Genomic DNA, 19,480 nt, shown 5'->3' with positions numbered 1-19,480 from the left:
ACAATCGTACTCGACATACCATAGACCTGCAATAAATATTCCTTGATTTGAAAATAAACAGCACTCTTTTTTTTCTGATGAATATAGATAATTTAAATGTAGTAAGAATTCAAGTAAACACCTAAAAAGAGAAACTATTTAAAATGTACTATAAACCTAGGGTTATAAAAAAAAAATGTGTTCACTGGTCTAAGTACAGAGAAAAGCACAAATCTTGCTTATAGGAACAGGTGGGAGTCCCAAAAACCCATTTGTAAAGAAGTATTTCCCATCAAAACAATGTCACGCTGGTAGTGAACTCCCAGCCTGATCCATAAAGGGTAGTGAGAACTATTTATCCAAAAACTGTGTCTTAGGTGAATGGCACTAGTGGTCTAAGAGAAGAAACAGATATAGGGGAATAAATAAACCTTTCAGCTGAGCCCCTCTCCACAGAGGGCTCTCCAGCTAAGAGATGCCACTCCCCAAGTCATACGCTCTTTCTGGGGGCAGCCCATGTCCAAATGGTCAACGAAGGAGAGCAAGTTTAAAGGCCCCGCCTCCATGCTTCAAGGTGAAAGAATTCCTCAGGACCTTCCCCACTAAAGAGCTCCCTGTTCTAACTGTGTGGCAGTTCAACTCCTCCCTCTGCTCAATCCTGCTTCCCTCACTGTCCAGCTAGTGCATTTCCAGTAATATTCCTACACAAAGATATTTCTAGAATCTAAGATGCATTTGTAATTTCCTTGCTGTCAATTTTGCACGCAGATGCCTTAGCATCCATGTTCAGTCATCAACTGCAGTGAGAGGTTCTTCAAATTAAGGTGGATCATTCACGGAGACTTCATCATGTCAGAGCCAAGTGGGGCATCGTAAAATACAGCTCACTGGTCAAAGTTTGTGCCTTCTCTAACCCTGACTATGGCAATGTTTGGCCCATTTCTTCCCTTTTTCCCCATTCATTTCATAAAACAAGCTGCAAATAAGAAATACACAGCTTCACACAGGTATATACATAACTGCTAAATATACCTGAGTTTGCCATTTCAGAGGAAAGTAATAATAGGAACGCCATAATCAGCTTGAAGTTTACAAAGGAAGAGGTATCACCAGCCTAATAAAAAATTTCCTCACACTGCCTTAAAGTGGTCTAATCTTTCGGAGAAAAAAGGAAATAGCCAACTTGAAGATTCCGTACAAACAAAAAATAAAAAGGTAAACCAGACCACCAGGACTGGAATGCAAGCCCCATGAGGATCAGGATGTCTTCCCTTGATTACCACTGTACCCTTTAATACTTAGCATAGTACTGGTAACACTAAGTGCTTACTATTTTTTGAAGGAGTGAATAACAGCTATCGTTCACAGATCACTTCTCTTGAGGAACTTTGCTAAGCATGGTAGAAATGTAACAAGACTTTAAAACAAACTTCGAACTGGGCAGGAAAGTGACACTCTGAGCCTCACAATAACCCTATGAGGGAACCAATGTAATAAATACAGATTTTTTTTTTTTTTCCCACTTTAAAGGCGAGGAAATCAAGTCTGAGAAATCAAGTTTGCCAAGAAGGCAGAGCTCTAAGGGGGCTGAGCCACAAGTTTGTCTTCCTTCCCCTCTGCCACATCAAGACCAAAACAAAGTTGAGAGCTTGCAAAACCAGAGAACATGGAGAAGACTGCCTGGCCAAACACTGTACTACCAAACAGTCAAAACCAGGATTCCAAAAACAAAAACAAAAACAAAAAACCAGGATGCCTGTTCCTGGAAAAAAGAAAAACGTTCCTATTTCAATATTGCAGAGACACAGTCAGTGGGGCCTATGCCTCTGTTCTTGGCAGGCTACACTTCAACCTTCTATGTCCAGAGCACTGTGGGGTTCTAAGAAGCACAGGGGTCCGTTTAAAAAGTGACTGATCTGCATAAAGAATGGCTTCAAAAGCTGAAAAGCTACAAGGTAAAAGCCAGATATAAAGATCCTAACCCCCCTTCATTAAAATACACCTCTATTCCCTTCCCTGAAAAACTGCCTGACTGCAGGAATTCAAAGAACTGTCCTAGCAAGAAAGAAGTCCCTGCCCTGCAGGCACCCTGTGGCGGAAGCCACGTCTCTGGAGTGACCAGGGCGGTCCGGCCACACCTTCCTATGCCCTGAGCGCCCCTCGGAAGGTGCTTCCAGGCTCTGCCTGCGACCAGCAGGCTTCCTTCCACAGCTGTAAAACAGAATCATATAGAGGATGATCTTTTTTTTTTTTTTTTGAACTCCGGCCTGAGAACGGAAGTCAAGTTCAGATTCTCTTCCTTCCTCGAGCGAGCAGGAGAATCGAAGAGCGCGCGCGCGCACAAGCACAAGCACGCACACGCCCCGGAGCAGGAAGGTCTCGGGGCCTCCTCACCTGTGGGACCGCCGCCGCCCGCCGGACCTCACTCGGGAGGAAGGACGGGGGGACCGGGCCGCGGGGCAGACGGGGCGGGTGTCGGAGCTGCCGACCGGGTCATCTCCGCAACTTGGGCAGCTCTCCCCCTCCCTGCCCCCCTGCCCCCACGGCCCGGGGCGCACGCACTCGGCCCGCGCAGCACCCGCAGGGCCCGAGGGGCGCCGCCCGGGGTCCCAGGCGCTCTGCACCCCGCGGCGCGCACCCCGGGCGCCGCGCAGACCCCGGGCAGGGGCAGCCGCCGCGGGGCGGAGAGGCGGGGTGAGCACTTCCTGACTCTCGCATTGTCCGCGCCCCGCCCGCGCCCGCCCGCCCGCGCCCCGCGCCCCGCGCCCCGCCGTCCCCGTCGGGGAGGAAGTTGGCGCTCGCCCCGCCAGCCCCGTCTTACCGTTCCTGGCGTCGCCCGCCGCTGCAGCCCCCGCGGCGGCCGCGGCGTTGGCGGCGCCAGTCCCCGCGCCTCCGGCGCCCGCCGCGCCCCCGGTGCCCGGCGCGCCCGCCGCCGCCGCCCCGCAGCCGGCCGCCGCCGCCGCCAGGCCCCCCCCGGCCGCCGCGCCCGCCGCGCCCGCCGCTGCCAGGGCCCCGGCTCCATTTTCCTGCTCGTCGCCGCTGCTGTTGGCGCGCTTGTTTTTGCGGCCGCCTTTGCTGTTTTTGGGGTTGGGCATCTCGCGAGCGACCAGGTGCCCGGCGTCAGGGAAGGCGGCTCCCCGCCGCACGGCCGCTCCCGGCCCCCGCGGAGCCGGCGCCGGGGGGCAGAGAATGGAGGGCGCGGGCCGGCGGCTCCTCGGAAGCCCGTCTAGCCGCGCGGCCCGCGCCGCGCCATCCCGGCCGCCGCGCCCTCCCCGGCTTCCTGGAGCCGGCGCGCGGCCACCAGAGGCTCGCAGCCGCGCGAGCGCCGCGGGCTCGGGACGCGAGCTAGGAGCTCCCGAGCCGGAGGGAAAAGGCGGGTCTCCGGCTTGTTTTGATTCGGCTCCGCTGACACGCTCTGGCCCCGCCCCCGCCCGTGACGACACTGGGGATTCGGCCTGGCCGCGCCCACCAGGTGACCTCACGGCGGAGCGGACCGGCCGCGTGACGTCACGCCCGCGCTGAGCCGGCCGCTTTCGAGTGACGTCATCCCGACGCCCTCACCCGGGGTCCGCGGGGCTCCCGGGCCTCGGCGAAGCGGGCTTCGTCCAGTGGCGCCTAAGCCAATCCGGTGGCATCTCAAGTAGTTATTGGGTGGCCTCCTGACCTCCGTGTAATTGAGGCTTAGAACAATATGATCCGGAAAAACAGGCGGCTGACTGGAACAAGAAGTGAAAACAAAGGATTTCGGATTCATAATCCATCAAAACACTTTACCCTGCAAGAACAACCTTAGGCTCAGTGACTACAGAAATAAGATTGAGTTCCCAGACAAGGGGAATGCACAGCAGGGTCATGAATGCGAAGCCGGCACAGCACTGGGGTGAAAGGACCCACCAGCCAGGGCTAACACTAAACGTTGCCTGTGACCAAGAAGCAGGCCTTGCCTGGTGGGGGGGGTGGGGGGGTGGGGAACGGGGACCCACAGCCGCCACGGATAGGGCTGAAGTGTCCTGAAGGAGAGATGGCTGCGTTGCGAGCAGCCTAAGGTTAGAACATGACACCTGTGAAGACAGGTGGTGGCGTGAGGGCAGGAGACAGCCCCTGGGGAGGGTTTTCCATGGGCTCCCGTTACTGCAACTTTATTCTGCCTTTTCACAGACCAGCTTCTTCCCAAACCTCAGGTCCCAGATCAAACACACCCCTCCTTCAGAATGTTGTCACAGAAACACCTTCCCGGAGGAGCTATCACAAGTATCACTGTTTATTTTTCTCATCCATCTCTCATTAAGTTGTCAATGTACATGTTTACTTATTCCTATCTGTCTCCTTCTCACTCACATGAAAGCTCCAGAGGTAATAGATTTTATCAGTCGTGGGCACCTCAGGGAACAACAGCTAGCTTATATTTACTGAGTATATAAATGAGATTCTTTTTCCCATGAACTATGGAGGAAAACTATTTTAGCTGACAATTTATAGTTTTCCCCTCCTATAGTGCAATCTTCTTTAATTAACCCAGCTCTTCAGTAAAGGCTCAGGGGCTCTGTGGTAAAGCATAGAGAGACAGGCAGGGAAGTCCAGGGAAGAGAACCCTCCCCATGCTCAACTTCTGGAGGGGTTCTGATTGGGAGCAGAGTCCACAGCAGAGCTCAGAGCTACTGGGAGGAGCACTGGATACCCAGAAGCAATTGCCAGTTGGACTTGCCCGCAGGAAAATGATGAACCTTTTAATTCCCTAGTATACATTGATGGTTACATTAGATATTTTGTGCCTATATTATCACATCTATTTTTCCCCCACTCTGACTTCCTCTAAGCACTTAGAGGAGCAGGGAGTGAGTCTGTCTTTCTACCTAACTCTGCAAAGTCTAGCAGAAAGCCTGATCCACAGTAAAGGGGTCAATAAAAATCTGTTGAATGGAGAATGTCTAATGCACTTTTCTTCTGGCTACATCTTTCTGAACCTTGAAGTCTCAACTAAATCATCAATTCTCTAGGATATCTCCCAACGACAGCCCAACGTTAGATTTGCCGCCAGGTTCTCCCTATAACTTCCCGACCAACACAGCTTGCACACAAGGTATTGAAAATGCCTGTTTACTTGTCTTTTGTCTGGGCCCCTACTGGACTGCCAGCCCTGTGATGGCAGAAGCTGTGTCTGTCTTCGTCATCCTTGATGTCTAGCACGGTGCGTGGTACACAGTAAGTATTTAATAAATGCATGACCAGTGCATGAATAAATGAATGGACAAATGCTTTGAAGGTATTTGCAGGAGGATTTGGTCACCACCTGGGCCCGTGAAGTCAAAATATTCTGAAAACTGGAGGGAATTTTGCCAGTGGTTGATTAAGTGAAAACTTCAGGTAGAGAATGGAGGAGCTGAAGATAATGAGTTAATGTGACCCATTCAGACTTACCTTAATTTTGTTACTGGGATCCTTCACTAGAGGCGGCTGAGAGATCGCACAATATTTTGGTGACCTTGGCTTTGACCTTTCTCTTTCTTTCTTTCTTTCTTTCTTTCTTTCTTTCTTTCTTTCTTTCTTTCTTTCTTTCTTTTTTGAATGGTGAAAATAAAGTCTTGTGTTAGGATACAAGAAAATTGAGATAACTGTTTTCTTGAATAAGCACAGTGCTGTCATGCCATATTGGATCAGAGTATGTATGTACCCTGCAGACAGATATTCACACCAGCTGCCTCCCACCTCTACATAACTGAGACTGAAGAATTGGAAGCTTTCCCACAAAAATATCATAATTGGCTCAAAGCACACAGTCATCCAGCCGGTTGCTGTTCTTGTTCATTGTGTAAGCCACCTCCTTCTCATTCAAAATAAAACAATCAAAAGGAGGAAAGAGAAGCTGGGCCACTGCTTCCATGCTTAACCTTGCTCATCTATTTTTAGCCTTAAGCAAATTGGATGCAGAGGCAATGGTTAAAATTTTATTTCTGAAGAAAAGTACTAAAATCAAGATATTAGAAACAAAATTTAGATAAGGTTAAGAATCTCCATTTCCTACTTCCATACAACATGTGGAATTTCCCTGGAATGCTAACTCTTTTTTCTTTCCCTTTTCACACATCTGACAGAGAGAGAAAGGGAGAAAGAAAACTTGTCTAAAGTACAAAAGGTGGATGGTAACACAAAGCCACCCCCCTCAGATGCTTCCAGAAGGAAATATGAAGAGCTCTAGGAAACCATGGAAGCCACTATGCTCTGTACGTCCACATTTGGCTTCTCTTTCTTTAATTTCCCTGATCAACCCATGCGCTCTGAAATAAATTTCAGAAAAAGTATTTCGGTACTCAAGGTTTCCTTCCCCCAAACTTCATCATGCACTCCCTATCAGGTCTTTGCCAAACTGGGCAGCAAACACAACAACAATCCAGATCATCATAGGTAAACAATTTATACCCTTGAAAAGGGACAACCTAATCTTCAAGGCTGATCAGAATAAGTGGTCATTGGTTGAATGTTCTTGTTCTGTTTGTGTTTTTGCTTGACATTTGTACCTGGTCTTCTAAACTCCGGGGGTCAACTAAGTCCTTTGAGCTAGAAATAGCTTGATCTGCTGAAGTCACTTCAAGTAAATATAACTTGAGCAATGCCTATTATCTCTATACACCAGTTTCTTCTTCTAGAAATAGCGTCTCCTATGCCCAGAGGTTTACTTTGAGGAATAGTAATAATTGTGATTATAAAGAATTCTGACAAAAGGAAATAGTAATGCAAATAATGATATGAATTTTTAAATGCCATAGGTCTGCTGTCCTATTAAACTATTCCCAATTATCGTTATTAATATTTTTCTCAAATATGTATCCTCAAAATCTGTTTTCAGGCCCTTAGTTTGACTTTTATATTGTTTCCGTAATCTACAAAAGCAATCATATAAAAGATCAGAATTCTGTTCTCAGCGACCCCTGAACCTACTGCTTACTCTAATCTCTGTGCCTTCTTTGCTCATATTGTTGTCTCAACTCAGCATCGACGCTGTCATGGACCCCAATAATCTAAATAGGACACTCCTTTCAAAAGATATATAAATTATCTTTTCCAGGACAGATATCTCTGGGTTCATATTATTCAATATTCTTTTACTTTATACCTCTGTGTGCTCACCACCTGGCTATTCCAATGTTTTCCAAACTATGGATCATATTCTCTTAGCAGATTGTGAGATCAGTTCAAAGGGTTTCCACCAGCATTTTTTTGAAAACTGACACAGAGGAGAAAACATCAGAATTCATTCCGTATAGAAATTAAGTATTTTTTGTAAAAATATATTATTTTTGTAAAATTTGGTTTACACACACACATATATATGTATATATATGAAAATTGAGATAACTATTTTCTTGAATAAGCACATTGCTGTCATGCCACATTTGGCTTCTCTTTCTTTAATTTCCCTGATCAACCCATGCGCTCTGAAATAAATTTCAGAGATTAGAATATGTATGTATGTACCCTGCAGACAAATATTCACACCAGCTGCCTCTCACCTCTACATAACTGAGACTGAAGAATTGAAAGCTTTATATATATATCTGTATTAAGCTTTCTATATAAAGCTGTGTGTGTGTGTGTGTGTGTGTGTGTGTGTATATATATATATATATATATATATATATATATATATATATATTCTCATTGTGGTCGCAAGCCAAAAATATCTGGAAGCTACTTGCCATACCATACCATGAAATACTTGATTGATATGGGGCTGTCTTTCCATGGGCTTCTCACTTCAGGGTGAGCATTTTCTCTCTCCAAATATGTATTAAATTCTGCAAAGACAAGCATCATATCTTTTATCTTTTTTTTTAAGATTTTATTTATATATTAATGAGAGACACAGAGAAAGAGAGGCAGAGACATAGGCAGAGAAAGAAACAGGCTCCATGCAGGGAGCCCGATGCAGGACTCAATCCCAGGACCCCAGGATCACACCCTGAGCTGAAGGCAAACGCTCAACTGCTGAGCCACCCAGGTATCTCATATTTTTTATCTTTTATATTTCTTCCAATGAAGGTGCCATCAAGAAGTTTTGCTTGCATGCTCCGTACATACTCACACATTGAGTTTTGGTGTAAAAATATACCAAACTCAAAAACCTGAAATTCTATTGGGAAAGGGGAAGGGTGCACAACAAAACAACAAAGGAAACAAGAATCAACTAATAACAAAGAAAACAAAAAAGATGGGTAAGTCGTGTTTTGTTTTGGAACTTTTTATTTTGGAGGGGGGTAGTCCCCTCAGGTCCCCAGAAGACAGAAAGGTTAATGGAGGCTAAATTGTCAAAGAAGCCTTCGTGGGGAAGCCATGAAGATCAGTCTTTTAAAAGGACATGAAAGTGGGACACCTGGGTGGTTCAGTGGTTGAGCGTCTGCCTTTGGCTCAGGGCATGATATCGGAGTCCCGCATCACATCAGAGTCCAGCATGGAGAAGCCTGCTTCTTCCTCTGCCTATGTCTCTGCCTCTGCCTGTCTCTCGTGAATAAATAGATAAAATCTTTTAAAAAATAAAAAAATAAAAAGGCATGAAAGCCAAGGCACCTGATTGGTTCAGTTGGAAGAGCATGTGACTCTTGATCTCAGGGGTTGTGAGTTTGAGCCTCATGTTGGGGTATAGAGATTACTAAAAATTAAATAAATAAACATTAAAAATAAATTAATTAATGATAAAAGGACATGAAAGCAAGAATGAGTATAGAGCCTACAGGGGTACGAGAGGAAGCCTTAGCAACTCTGGAGTTTGTTGGGTAGCATTGGAAAACAGATCATGATGCGCACAATACAGCAATGGACACAGCTGATTATCGTCTAGACCTTGATAACTGGTACAGAAGCTACAACTCCCCCTCCTTTTTTCCCTCTCTTGCTTTCTTTTTTCTGATAGTACTTAATTACTATAGCACATATTTTTAATTCTTATTACTATACGGTATATTTTATTTTTATGTTTATTTGTTTTATTACTGTCTGTCTTTCCCCACTAGAATGGAAGTTTCTTTTTTTAAAAATTTTTATTTATTTATGATAGTCACACAGAGAGAGAGAGAGAGAGAGAGAGGCAGAGACATAGGCAGAGGGAGAAGCAGGCTCCATGCACCGGGAGCCCGACGTGGGATTCGATCCCAGGTCTCCAGGATCGCGCCCTGGGCCAAAGGCAGGCGCCAAACCGCTGCGCCACCCAAGGATCCCCTAGAATGGAAGTTTCAAGAGTGAGAGGATTTCTCCATTGAATCATCCGTGCAGGGGCCCCTGGCTGGTTCAGCTGGTGGAGCATGAGACTCTTGATCTCATGGTTGTGAGTTCAAGCCTTGCATTGGGTGTGGGGATTACTTAAAAATAAAACCTTAAAAAAAAAAGAATTTTTAATGCTTAAATCAGCACCTAGAATATAATAAGTATTTAATACATAGCTATGGAATTAAAGAACACATAGAAAAACACCTAAAAGAAATAATCCAAACCTCAAAAAAATAAAAGGGTAGGAGCCTTCTAAAGCCACATTACTATGCTCTTGGTAGACATAACATCCTTCCCCAGTTGCTAAAGTATTTAAACCAAAATGGGTGTCTTTGTTTAAGGCTAGCTTTTACAGCAAGCTGTAAATAATGATGTCATAACGATATCTTCTTCAGCAATCACATTGGCCAGGCAGCAATCAATTTCTACACCTTGCATTTCTGATATCTCCTCTGGAAGTAGCACTGGAAATTCAGATTTATATCCTTAGATTTCATCTTCAGGGTCCTCTATGTTTTTTCCCAATTAAATCAGTATTTTTCTATGCTGCTATTCTAAAGCACAATTCAACCACAGTGCTTTTAGTCTTTCTTTTGGCTGTCTGCAAGTTTTGACTTGGATAATACAATACTGGCCCATTCTAAGGACCTCTTTTAATTCTGCACTAATTATCTATTGCCACCTAATGAAGTACCCTACAATTTAGCAACTCAGAACAACACATATGTATTATTCACAATTTCTGTATATCAGGAATCTAGGCATAGCTTAGCTAGGTCCTCAGGCTCAGGATCTCTCATAAGACTGCAGTCATGTCAAAACTCAACTCGGGGAGAATCCATTTCCAGACTCACTCCTGAGGTTGTTGGCAGGATTCAATTCCTCAGGGTAGCTGCTTGGAGGCCTCCCTCGGTTCCTTATCATATGAGCCTCTGTGTACAGAAGCAGGCTTCATCCAAGTGAGCAAGTGAGAGAGTATGAGAAGGATAAACAAGATAGAAGCCAGTCTTTTTGTAACCTAATATCAGAAGCAAGAAGCAAGTCACCAGGTTCAGCCCATGCTCTAAGAGAGTGGATTTTTCAAGGGCATAAATACTAAGGACAGGGATCATTAAAAACAATCTTAGAAGCTGCCTACCACAAGTAGGTTAATATATTGCTTGCAATCCAAATTCTAATTCCTAAAGGCTTCAAATTTAATTTATAGGACAAGGGTGGACTGTGATAATCATTTCATAATATATACATATGTCAAAACATTGGTCTTTGGACATTGTAAAGATATACAATTTTTGTTTGCTGATAAGACAAGAAAGGAAGCACCTGGGTGGCTCAGTTGGTTACGTGTATGCCTTTGGTTAAGGGTCTGCCTTCAGCTTTGGTCATGATCCGAGGGTCCTGGGATGGAGTCCTGCCTCAGGCTCCCTGTTCAGTGGAAAGCCTGCTTCTCTCTCTACCCCATGCTCATGCTCTGTCTCACTATCTCTCTCTCTCTCTCAAATAAATAATAAAATCTTAAAAAAAAAGAAAGAAAGAAAGAAAGAAGAAAGAAAGAAAGAAAGAAAGAAAGAAAGAAAGAAAGAAAGAAAGAAAGAAAAAGACAAGAGATAAAAGGCATTATTAACTTATTTTGGTTCTTGCTTTCTAAATTACCATTTCAAGTAATTAATCTTTGATGATCTTGGTTGAGTCAATTTCATGAATCTAAAATAATTTTTGCAAAATAATCTTTATTTTAACTATTTCAGTCTTCTGTATTCAAAACATTATCGATGTATGGAATGAAACCAACAGTATAGTACATTACATGACAGAGGGCCTGCTTCAAGGACATCTATTTTTTTAAGTTCTAAGGCTACAGTCTGCCTGTATGTTGAGTTAATTTTGATCAAGCTTGAATAGAATTCTTTCAGGATTCCTCCTCCTCCTTTATTTCCACTTAGAACAAGTTCTACCAAGAGTGCCCTGAAGAATACCAATTATGTGAGACAATGCCTCTATTTCTGTGGTTAAATAAGTCTAGGAAACACTGTATATTTTATTAGTCATAATATACATGACTATAGTAAAGACCCTAAAAACCCCAGCAATACAGAAACCAGTCTACTGTCAACTTAGAATTTCCCGAGTTTATACAACCTATAGATCCTTTTACATGCAATGCCCATTAACAGTCTGTGAAACTAAAGTTCTGCTAAATACTTTTTTTTTTTTGAGAAATAGTGCCTTAGAGCAAAAAGTACTTACTTCTATCTTTAGCATTCAGGTGAGTTGATGCACTAGCGAAAATTCAAGTTGAAAAGATAGACACTAAATCCTTCTTGTAAACAAACAGTTCTTTAGAAAATATCTTGGGAAATATATTTAAAACTCTACAATCTCCAACACTTATAATAATATAAATGCATTAAATATTAATGTAAAATAGTTGAACATTCACAATACTGCTTCCATTTTCAGAAACATCAATATTATCATTGTTCCATCAAGGAACAAAAATTTATGTCAACAACCTAGTAAGGACTACTTTTTTTTTTTAATGGAAAGACATAATTATCAATATTATAACCAGAGATGCAACTTTCAACTTTTGTTCAGAATTTTTGATGTAACAAATACTATCGAATCTAGAAATACATGCTTTGTACTCTTTAAATATGATGCAGTTCTTTTCTTTACCATCATGTGGTTTTTATCTTTGTGCTAGTAATAAGGGCTGTTATGTCTGTTTTTGGAGTTAATTTTGATTGATGTTCAATAGAATTCTCTCTCAAAATTTCCCTTCTTTCTGCAGAATATTCATACTGAATCCTTGAATGCAAATATAGTACTGCACAGATTAAAGATGGCCACAAGTTGGTTACTCCTCTCTCCAACACGTGGAGTCTATTTTCTCTCCCCTTGAATCTGCTCTGGACGTTTGAATTGCTTTGATCAACTAGAAATACAGGAAGTCATGTTGCTTTCGTTCCCATTCTTTTAGCTTTTACTCTTATTCTCTTAAAGCCAGCCATCATGCTGTTACAGGACCTTGAACTAGGCTGTGGGATGATGACAGGCCATACAGAGGAAGTGACAAAGATTCTCTCCTTGACCCAAACTTGTGTCAGGCTCCTCTGGGTCCTCTTTTTGAAGAGATCCTAACCCTGGGCTTTGTCCTTGGTCTGCTCATTCCAGTGTTAGCAAAAATCTGCTAAGCCAGTCTATTGAAAATACCCTACTCTTGCTACCTGATCACCTTCAATATCTTATCACCCTGGCCCACCTTCAGCAAGAATTCTGTCAAGTCAGTTAGCCAGGGTCTCCCTAATCCTGATGTTTCCTCTTGGTGATTTTCCATGTACTGACCCCCCAACTCTGTTCCTTCGCTTTAAATTCCCATTTTTCCTTGTTGTATTCAAAGTTAAGCCTAATTTCCCTCCCTTACTACAAACTCCATTGTAGTGGTCCCCCTGGACAAGTCCACCTTATAATCTGTAACAAGTATTGTGAATAAATATCTTGTTAACAAAGGATCCTAGACACCTGGCAGATGAGAAGTACCAAGATAAAATTGTCAGGAGGCAAAAATTAAGTCAGAGCATTTATTTGGGATCAAAGAATTATGATTCCTGGTCCACAGACTTGGGTAGCAAATCAGAAAGTGTCCCAGTCAGGAGCAAAAGTCAGGAGTTTTTATTTTATTTTATTTTATTTTTAATTTTTATTTATTTATGATAGTCACACAGGGAGAGAGAGAGGCAGAGACACAGGCAAAGGGAGAAGCAGGCTCCATGCACCGGGAGCCCGACGTGGGATTCGATCCCGGGTCTCCAGGATCGCGCCCTGGGCCAAAGGCAGGCGCCAGACCGCTGCGCCACCCAGGGATCCCAAGTCAGGAGTTTTTAAAGCAAAAAAAGGAATGCTTGTATACATCATTTACAAAGAATTTTTGATTGGTGTTGGCAGCAGAAAGCTAATCTTGACTGAATATAATTGGTTACTAAGGCTATCACTAAGCAAAATCTCTTACTGTAGCAAGTTGCAGGTGTTCTGACTGAGTCCTTGGAATATTTGTGGTTTGGCCCAGTGCAAAAGTTCATGCTTCCACCAGTGAGGACATGCATAAGGCCTATGCCTTTAACAGCTTCCTAATTCCACTTTAAAACCCCTTGACATAAGGGATCTCATTGAATTTTACCGTTCCCGGGAGCCATCTTTGATATTTCAGCCTCAGCCAACCCCCTACCTAACTCAGTGGTTCCCAGCCTAGGCTATTTTGCCCCCAGGGACATTTTTGGTTGTCACTATTAGCATCTAATAGGTAGAAGCCAAAGATGTGGCTAAAATCCTACAATGCACAGGATAGCCTCCACAACAAATAATTATCTAGCCCCAAATGTAATGAGAAGATTAAGAAATCCTATTCTAGCTGAATGCAGCCAGTATGAGTCACCATAGCTTCACCATGTGGAGCAGATTGCCCAGATGAGCCCAGTCAATCCACAGAATTGTGAGAAATAATACATAGTTGCTGTTTTAAGCAACTATTGGGGTAGTTTCAACCGTGCTATTGTTAAACCACCAAGGGGAGAGGGAGGAGGGAGCCTGTGGTCTGAATACTCCTACCATGGCCAATTTTAGGCTACCAAAATGAGCCACTGACCTCAAGGCTGGAAAGAGGTGTGCATAGTCAGCTCTGTGAACCAGGGGGACTTGTTCACGCTGCAATAGAAAACTGAAGCAACATCCTGTGTACAATGTTTTTTTTCCTGTCTGCATTTCAGGCATGGGCATTTCCTGTGTTCGGTTGACCACCTAGTTAGGGCTCTCTACTGTATACTAAGGTCACATTTCTATTGGAAGCTTCTCCTTTAAATGCTGACACATTGATTCTGCAGTCCTTCTGGCTTGCACCAATTTTTGCACCATGAAAATTATCAAACTGTGTTTAGCCAAGAGGCTGCCATAGAGCATCACAGCATGGACTCTACTCCGAAGTAGTCCCACAACACTCAAATTTGTGGTGACTGAGGTGAATGGTCCAATGTGGAATAAAACATTGCCCTCACTAAACTGTGGGTTTTCTTTGTGAAATGAAACATCCGAACAATAGGTGAAAGAGCTAGGTAAAGGAAACCAAGCATAGCAAGAGGACCACCCATGCCAGGTTTAGGCCCACACTAGAGCATATTTTTATTCAGAAAAAAATCTTTTTCTTCCAGATAGAGACAATTTTTCTTGCATGTAAGACCAAAGCATTATTTGTTATTTCCTAGAGCAGCCATTTCTTAGGTTTTTAGGGTGGGCACTGGATTTAGGTTCTATTAAAAGTTATTATACTTTTGTGATTGGGAGACTATTCATGCAGCCAAACTTATTGGTTTCACTCTTGGCTTACTAGTTATATGACCTTGAGCAACATATCTGTGAAATAGGATAATAATGTTATCTATTTCAGAGTTAAGATAGACAATGTGTAGTGCCCAGCACATAGCAAGCTCTCAATAAATCGTAGCTAATATTATATGAGCAGGAGCATTTAAAGTTTGTATTCACGGTTGCTGTTTACTTTCCTCCTTCTAACTATAAATGCTATTTAATGTTCCACATTTTAACTGTAAACAAGATGTTTTTGTAGACGCTGTGCTGGTTCTAGGTCAAGGATAAAATGCTTTCAGCACACAACTTTTGTCTCATCCAAGAACAAACCACACCCTACTTCCTGTTGCATGCAAATATGGGTACCTTAAAGGGGCAGTCAAAACCAGAGACCCAGGCAGGATGCTAAGATTGCCACAGAGCGCACTCTGGCGAGCACAGCTGGAAGCCAGGATGAGATTTCATGCTTTGCCCAAGAATTGGATGATTTGTATGGACAGAAGCTATTGTAAGTTACTAAATTTAAAAATGAGGGGCGCCTGGGTAGCTCAGTTGCTTAAGTGGCTGCCTTCGGCCATCAGGTCATGATCTCAGGGTCCCAGGATGGATGGAGTCCCTGCCCCAGGGTTTCCTGCTCAGAGGGAGTGGGCTTCAACCTCTGCCCCTTCCCATCGCCCCATATGCTCTCTCTCGAATAAATAAAATCTTTTAAAAAATGATATGGTAAAAACAATATTTTTGGAAGAACAGTCTAACTGTAATATTCAGAATTGATTTGATAGAAAAAGTAGTGACAGGAGCACCTGGGTGGCTCTGTAAATTAAGCGGCTGCCTTCAGCTCAGGTCAGGATCCTAGTCCTTGGATTGAGCCTAGCATCCAGCTACCTGCTCAGCAGGGAGCCTCCTTCTCCCTCTCCTGCTTCCCCTGCTTGTGCTCTCTCACTCTCAAATGAATAAATAAAATCTTTTTTAAAAAATACCTTTAAAAAAGAGAAAGAAAGAAAAAGTAGTGACAGGGAAGCCAGCTGAAAATCTATTGTATCATTACTGGAATAAGATCTTGGAAGTTTGGGATTAGACAGTTTAACATGAGAACCAAGAAGAAAGAATGTACATGGCAGACATTTTGAAGGAGCATCCATAGGACATGAAGACAAAAATCTTTGATTTTAAAGAAAGTCAACCTTATCATTACTTTGTTCCATTTAGATGGATACCATGAATTTCAATTCACAAATAAGTTGTGAGCATCTTCTATTCTAAGGAAGCCCATAAAGGTAAAAGAGAACCCAATACTTTATTATTTTGGTTTGTTTGCTTTTAAAAAAACAAAATTAATTTACTATTCATTAAGACTTGAAAGTTCTAGGTAAAATTGAGCATTTTGCCATTAAAGACATTATCCAGTGATCTAGATGTCTTTTTTTTTTTTAAGATTTATTTACATATTCATGAGAAACACAGAGAAGTAGGCTCCCTGCAGGGAGCCCTATGTGAGACTCATCTGGAACCCTGGGATCATGACCTAAGCGAAAGGCAGACCCTCAACCACTGAGCTACCCAGGTGCTCCTAGATGTCTTTTATACCAACTCTGGATTAGGCTAAAAATTCTGAATTCATTGGTTTCCTAAGCCATTTTTAGGTTCCAATCTGAGATAAAAGAAGAGCCAGACATTTCCTGCCAAGCATTCTAGATGACTCTGTTTCCCCAACTAATATCCTGAGACGTAAACTTAACTCAACATAAGGAACATTTTCCACCTTTTCCTCTGTAGGTGACAGTTTGATTCATAGTTCTTTACCTTTGTTTTACCATGAAAAAGAAAACCGTCATTGCTCAAATTACCAGAAGATTCTTTTCTATTTTATAATGGCAACTTCATTTGGTTTATTTTCAAAAATATTTACTGAGCATATAATGAAGTACTGTGCCAGATCCAAATGCAAAGTGATGGAAAAAGGATCACAGTCCACTCTTAAGGAGCTCACAGCCTAGTGAGAGAAAGATGCAGATATGTCTGTATTCTCATGCTTTTCTTCAAAAGGACTTAGAGAACAAAGCGATGTGCAACACAAGAAAATATAGTCTATTAGAAACAAGTGAGATAGATGAGTCGAAGGGAACTCAATGATGGGATCATACAATAGAGGTAGGCTAATGCACAAAATAAATACAATGAAGGCCTACATGTATTTGCTAAGGATCACTAGGAATTTGATTCCAAGGTTTTTAGCATTCTCTGTAAAAGGAGAAACATGATCAGTTACACAATCTACAAGTCCACCAAATAACAGCAGACTAGTTGCTCAGGAATAACAGAACTAGTCCTGATATAAGGCCCCAACAAACCTCAGGAGTCCTGCAAATGCAATGCTATGTAATATACTGAAGAACATCCTCAATAATATCCTTATACCAAATGGAGTGGAGCTATTTCATAGCACATCAAAGTATGGGCTGATGGCTTATCATCAAAGTCCAGTTCAGAAAAAGCTATTTTATAGGAGTTCACTTAAGCAGAAAATTTCATTATAGAATGATAGTTATAGTAATAGAAATATGCATAACGTGCTATGGAAGAACAGAGAGGGCACAGGTGCAATTTCATTATTCAAGATTGGAGCAGACATCACCATCAAGGAGAGAACCTTAGAGTTTCTATTCAATTTCCTTACAAAGGAAATACACAGATTTTGTTGCAAACACCTAACTTTCTTAGAACTCCAATTTTTATTATGGGTGTAATATTGTTGTACAAGGGCTTTCTCATCACAGCAAAATTCACATTAAAAAATCAAAACACATCTGGCACCTGGCTGACTCAGTTGGTGGAGCATGTGACCCTTGTTCTCAGGGTTGTGAGCTTGAGCCCCACATTGGGTGCAGAGATTACTTTAAAACAAAATCTTTAAAAAAAAAAAACAAAAAGCGAAACACATTTTAATTGCAAGAGTCTCATTTTCTTTGTAGTGTACATATCTTGTCTCACCCTTATTATGAAATACAATGAATAATAAATTAAGAAATTAGAGTCTGCCTACCTGAAGGGTGGGTACACAAAGAATCAATGAGGGTTAAGAGTTATATCAAAGTTTAAACTAGGCTCCTCCAAGAAAACCAAGACCACACAACAAAAGGAATTCTTTGGGGATTAGTTCCAGTTCAATGTTAAATTGCATTTTTAAAAAATGATATGGTCGAGGGTCATATTTCTACTGAATAAGAGAAAGTAAACAGAAAAAGAAGTTTTGAACATAAAAAAGTTAAATTTTTGACATCAAAGAAAAAGTCTTAGGTTTCTAATCCATTCAATAAAAAGAGGGGACAAGATTTGTCTTGAAGGGAGGGAAAGGCAGGAAGAATGGAAAATGCTTCTATGGTTGGTTTTATGAAGATAGTATTTTTCTTCAGTGTTCAGCCAAGTAGAAAGGGAAGTAGCATTTCTGACTTCTTTTTACTGTGACTAGCTTCCTCATCCACAGGTACAGAGCAGCATCTGTGGACCATGCAGGTGAGTGGCAGAAGGAGTCTCTTCCATAGCACAAAGATTGAGACTAACACCAAATAACGAAGGATAATGTTAAATCTCCACAAATAAAAATGCACAAAACTGAGAATGACTGGCACAGATGTGAAACCAGGGGCAATCCTTTTTGAGAACCACCAGTCAGAGAGCATTCAGAAACATTTGCATCGACTTCTCTGTCTCTGAGCACATGTGATTGGTTGTGGAGATTACAAAAGGATATTTAAAATTTTCACCCAGCAGTGCTTTAGATACTAAGCCTGACAACATTTTTGTGTGTGACAGAAATAAAAGCTGGGTGTTTCAAATCCATCTGCCATCCTGTGAAGGATCTTTCAGTTTAAGGATCTTGTTTTCCAAGCACGAATGAAGTCATCTTCAAGATTACAGACACCTGCAGACAGTATGAAGCGATGGATGAGGAGGGCTTGAGGCGAGGTACCTTTCTGTGTGACAGAGAGTAGAGAGTAAGTGCAGAGGAAACCAAGGAGAGAAGGCTGGAGGTTTTATTAAAGGGGGGAGGAGGAAAGACACAGAGGAGGAGACTCATGAAATGGGGTGAGGCAGGAAAGGGGGAGTGATTTTTGAAAAAGATATTTAGGGGAGGAGACCCACCTCATATGATGAACTGTCTTGCCCTCTAACCACCTTCCACCTGCCCAGTCTCCACATAGGTCCACACATGAAAAACCACGTGAAAAAGATCAATCTCTCCACCTTATGGGGTGGCTTTTCTTTGGTGAAGTCAAGAGTAGTATTCAATTCTACTTCCCTTGCTGGAGAGGAAAAAGAATGGAGGCTGCCATGACAGGACAGGTTCATGCATCCTCTGCAATTTCCCAACTCTGGGAGAAAGCAGTATAGGTAACTAAAAGGCTGAAGGCATCTTTGTCTCCACCTTCTTTTGCTCACTTTATCCACTTTCTAGATCCTGTAGATTCTGCCTCCATGGTCTCTCAGAAGTAGACCCCTCTTCATTCTACTTCCAAGGCCATTTACTGGCATGATCCTCCCCGCTTGCTGACAGAACCCAATCTCTCCCACCCCTCAATGCCCATCACATTTTTCTGTACTTTACTTATCCAACTGAGCCCACTCTACCTTATTTACTTGGAATAGGTATCTTAGATGAACCTTCTAGGAACTTAAATCACACAACATTTATACATATTCAAATACCAGTATTTAGTTAGCCCCATATTTTTCCCCTACTCAAATACTTCTTCTATTTTATTTCTCTTTACAGTCAATATTCTTTATCCTTAAGATACTGGAAAAGTGGACTAAACAGTGCTAAATCAGGAGATGATTCAAAATACTTTTATTTTACTGTGTACTTCATTTACCCTTCCCG

The 19,480-nt window shown here is 42.4% G+C and overlaps 1 protein-coding gene across 3 annotated transcripts in view; it reads right to left on the bottom strand.

Moving 5' to 3' along the window:
• HECA (hdc homolog, cell cycle regulator) overlaps nucleotides 1-3,198 on the bottom strand; it is a 44,387-nt gene extending 41,189 nt beyond the window's left edge. For 2 of the 3 annotated variants that reach the window (XR_012030923.1, XM_072825621.1), the window contains exon 1: nucleotides 2,801-3,197. Coding sequence is in view for 2 of the 3 variants with exons in the window: in XM_072825621.1 (XP_072681722.1) it covers nucleotides 2,801-3,074 (274 nt within the window). In the remaining variant the exon portion in view is untranslated. Of the gene's footprint in view, nucleotides 1-2,800 lie in introns of all 3 variants that reach the window. The other variant, XM_072825627.1, reaches the window with a different exon arrangement.
• Nucleotides 3,199-19,480: the final 16,282 nt, after the last annotated feature.

This window comes from Canis lupus, chromosome 1, assembly GCF_048164855.1.
Source record: "Canis lupus baileyi chromosome 1, mCanLup2.hap1, whole genome shotgun sequence".
Classification (NCBI taxonomy): Eukaryota; Metazoa; Chordata; class Mammalia; order Carnivora; family Canidae; genus Canis; species Canis lupus.
Note: the sequence above shows the minus strand (reverse complement) of the source record. Positions and strands in the feature narration are given on the sequence as shown.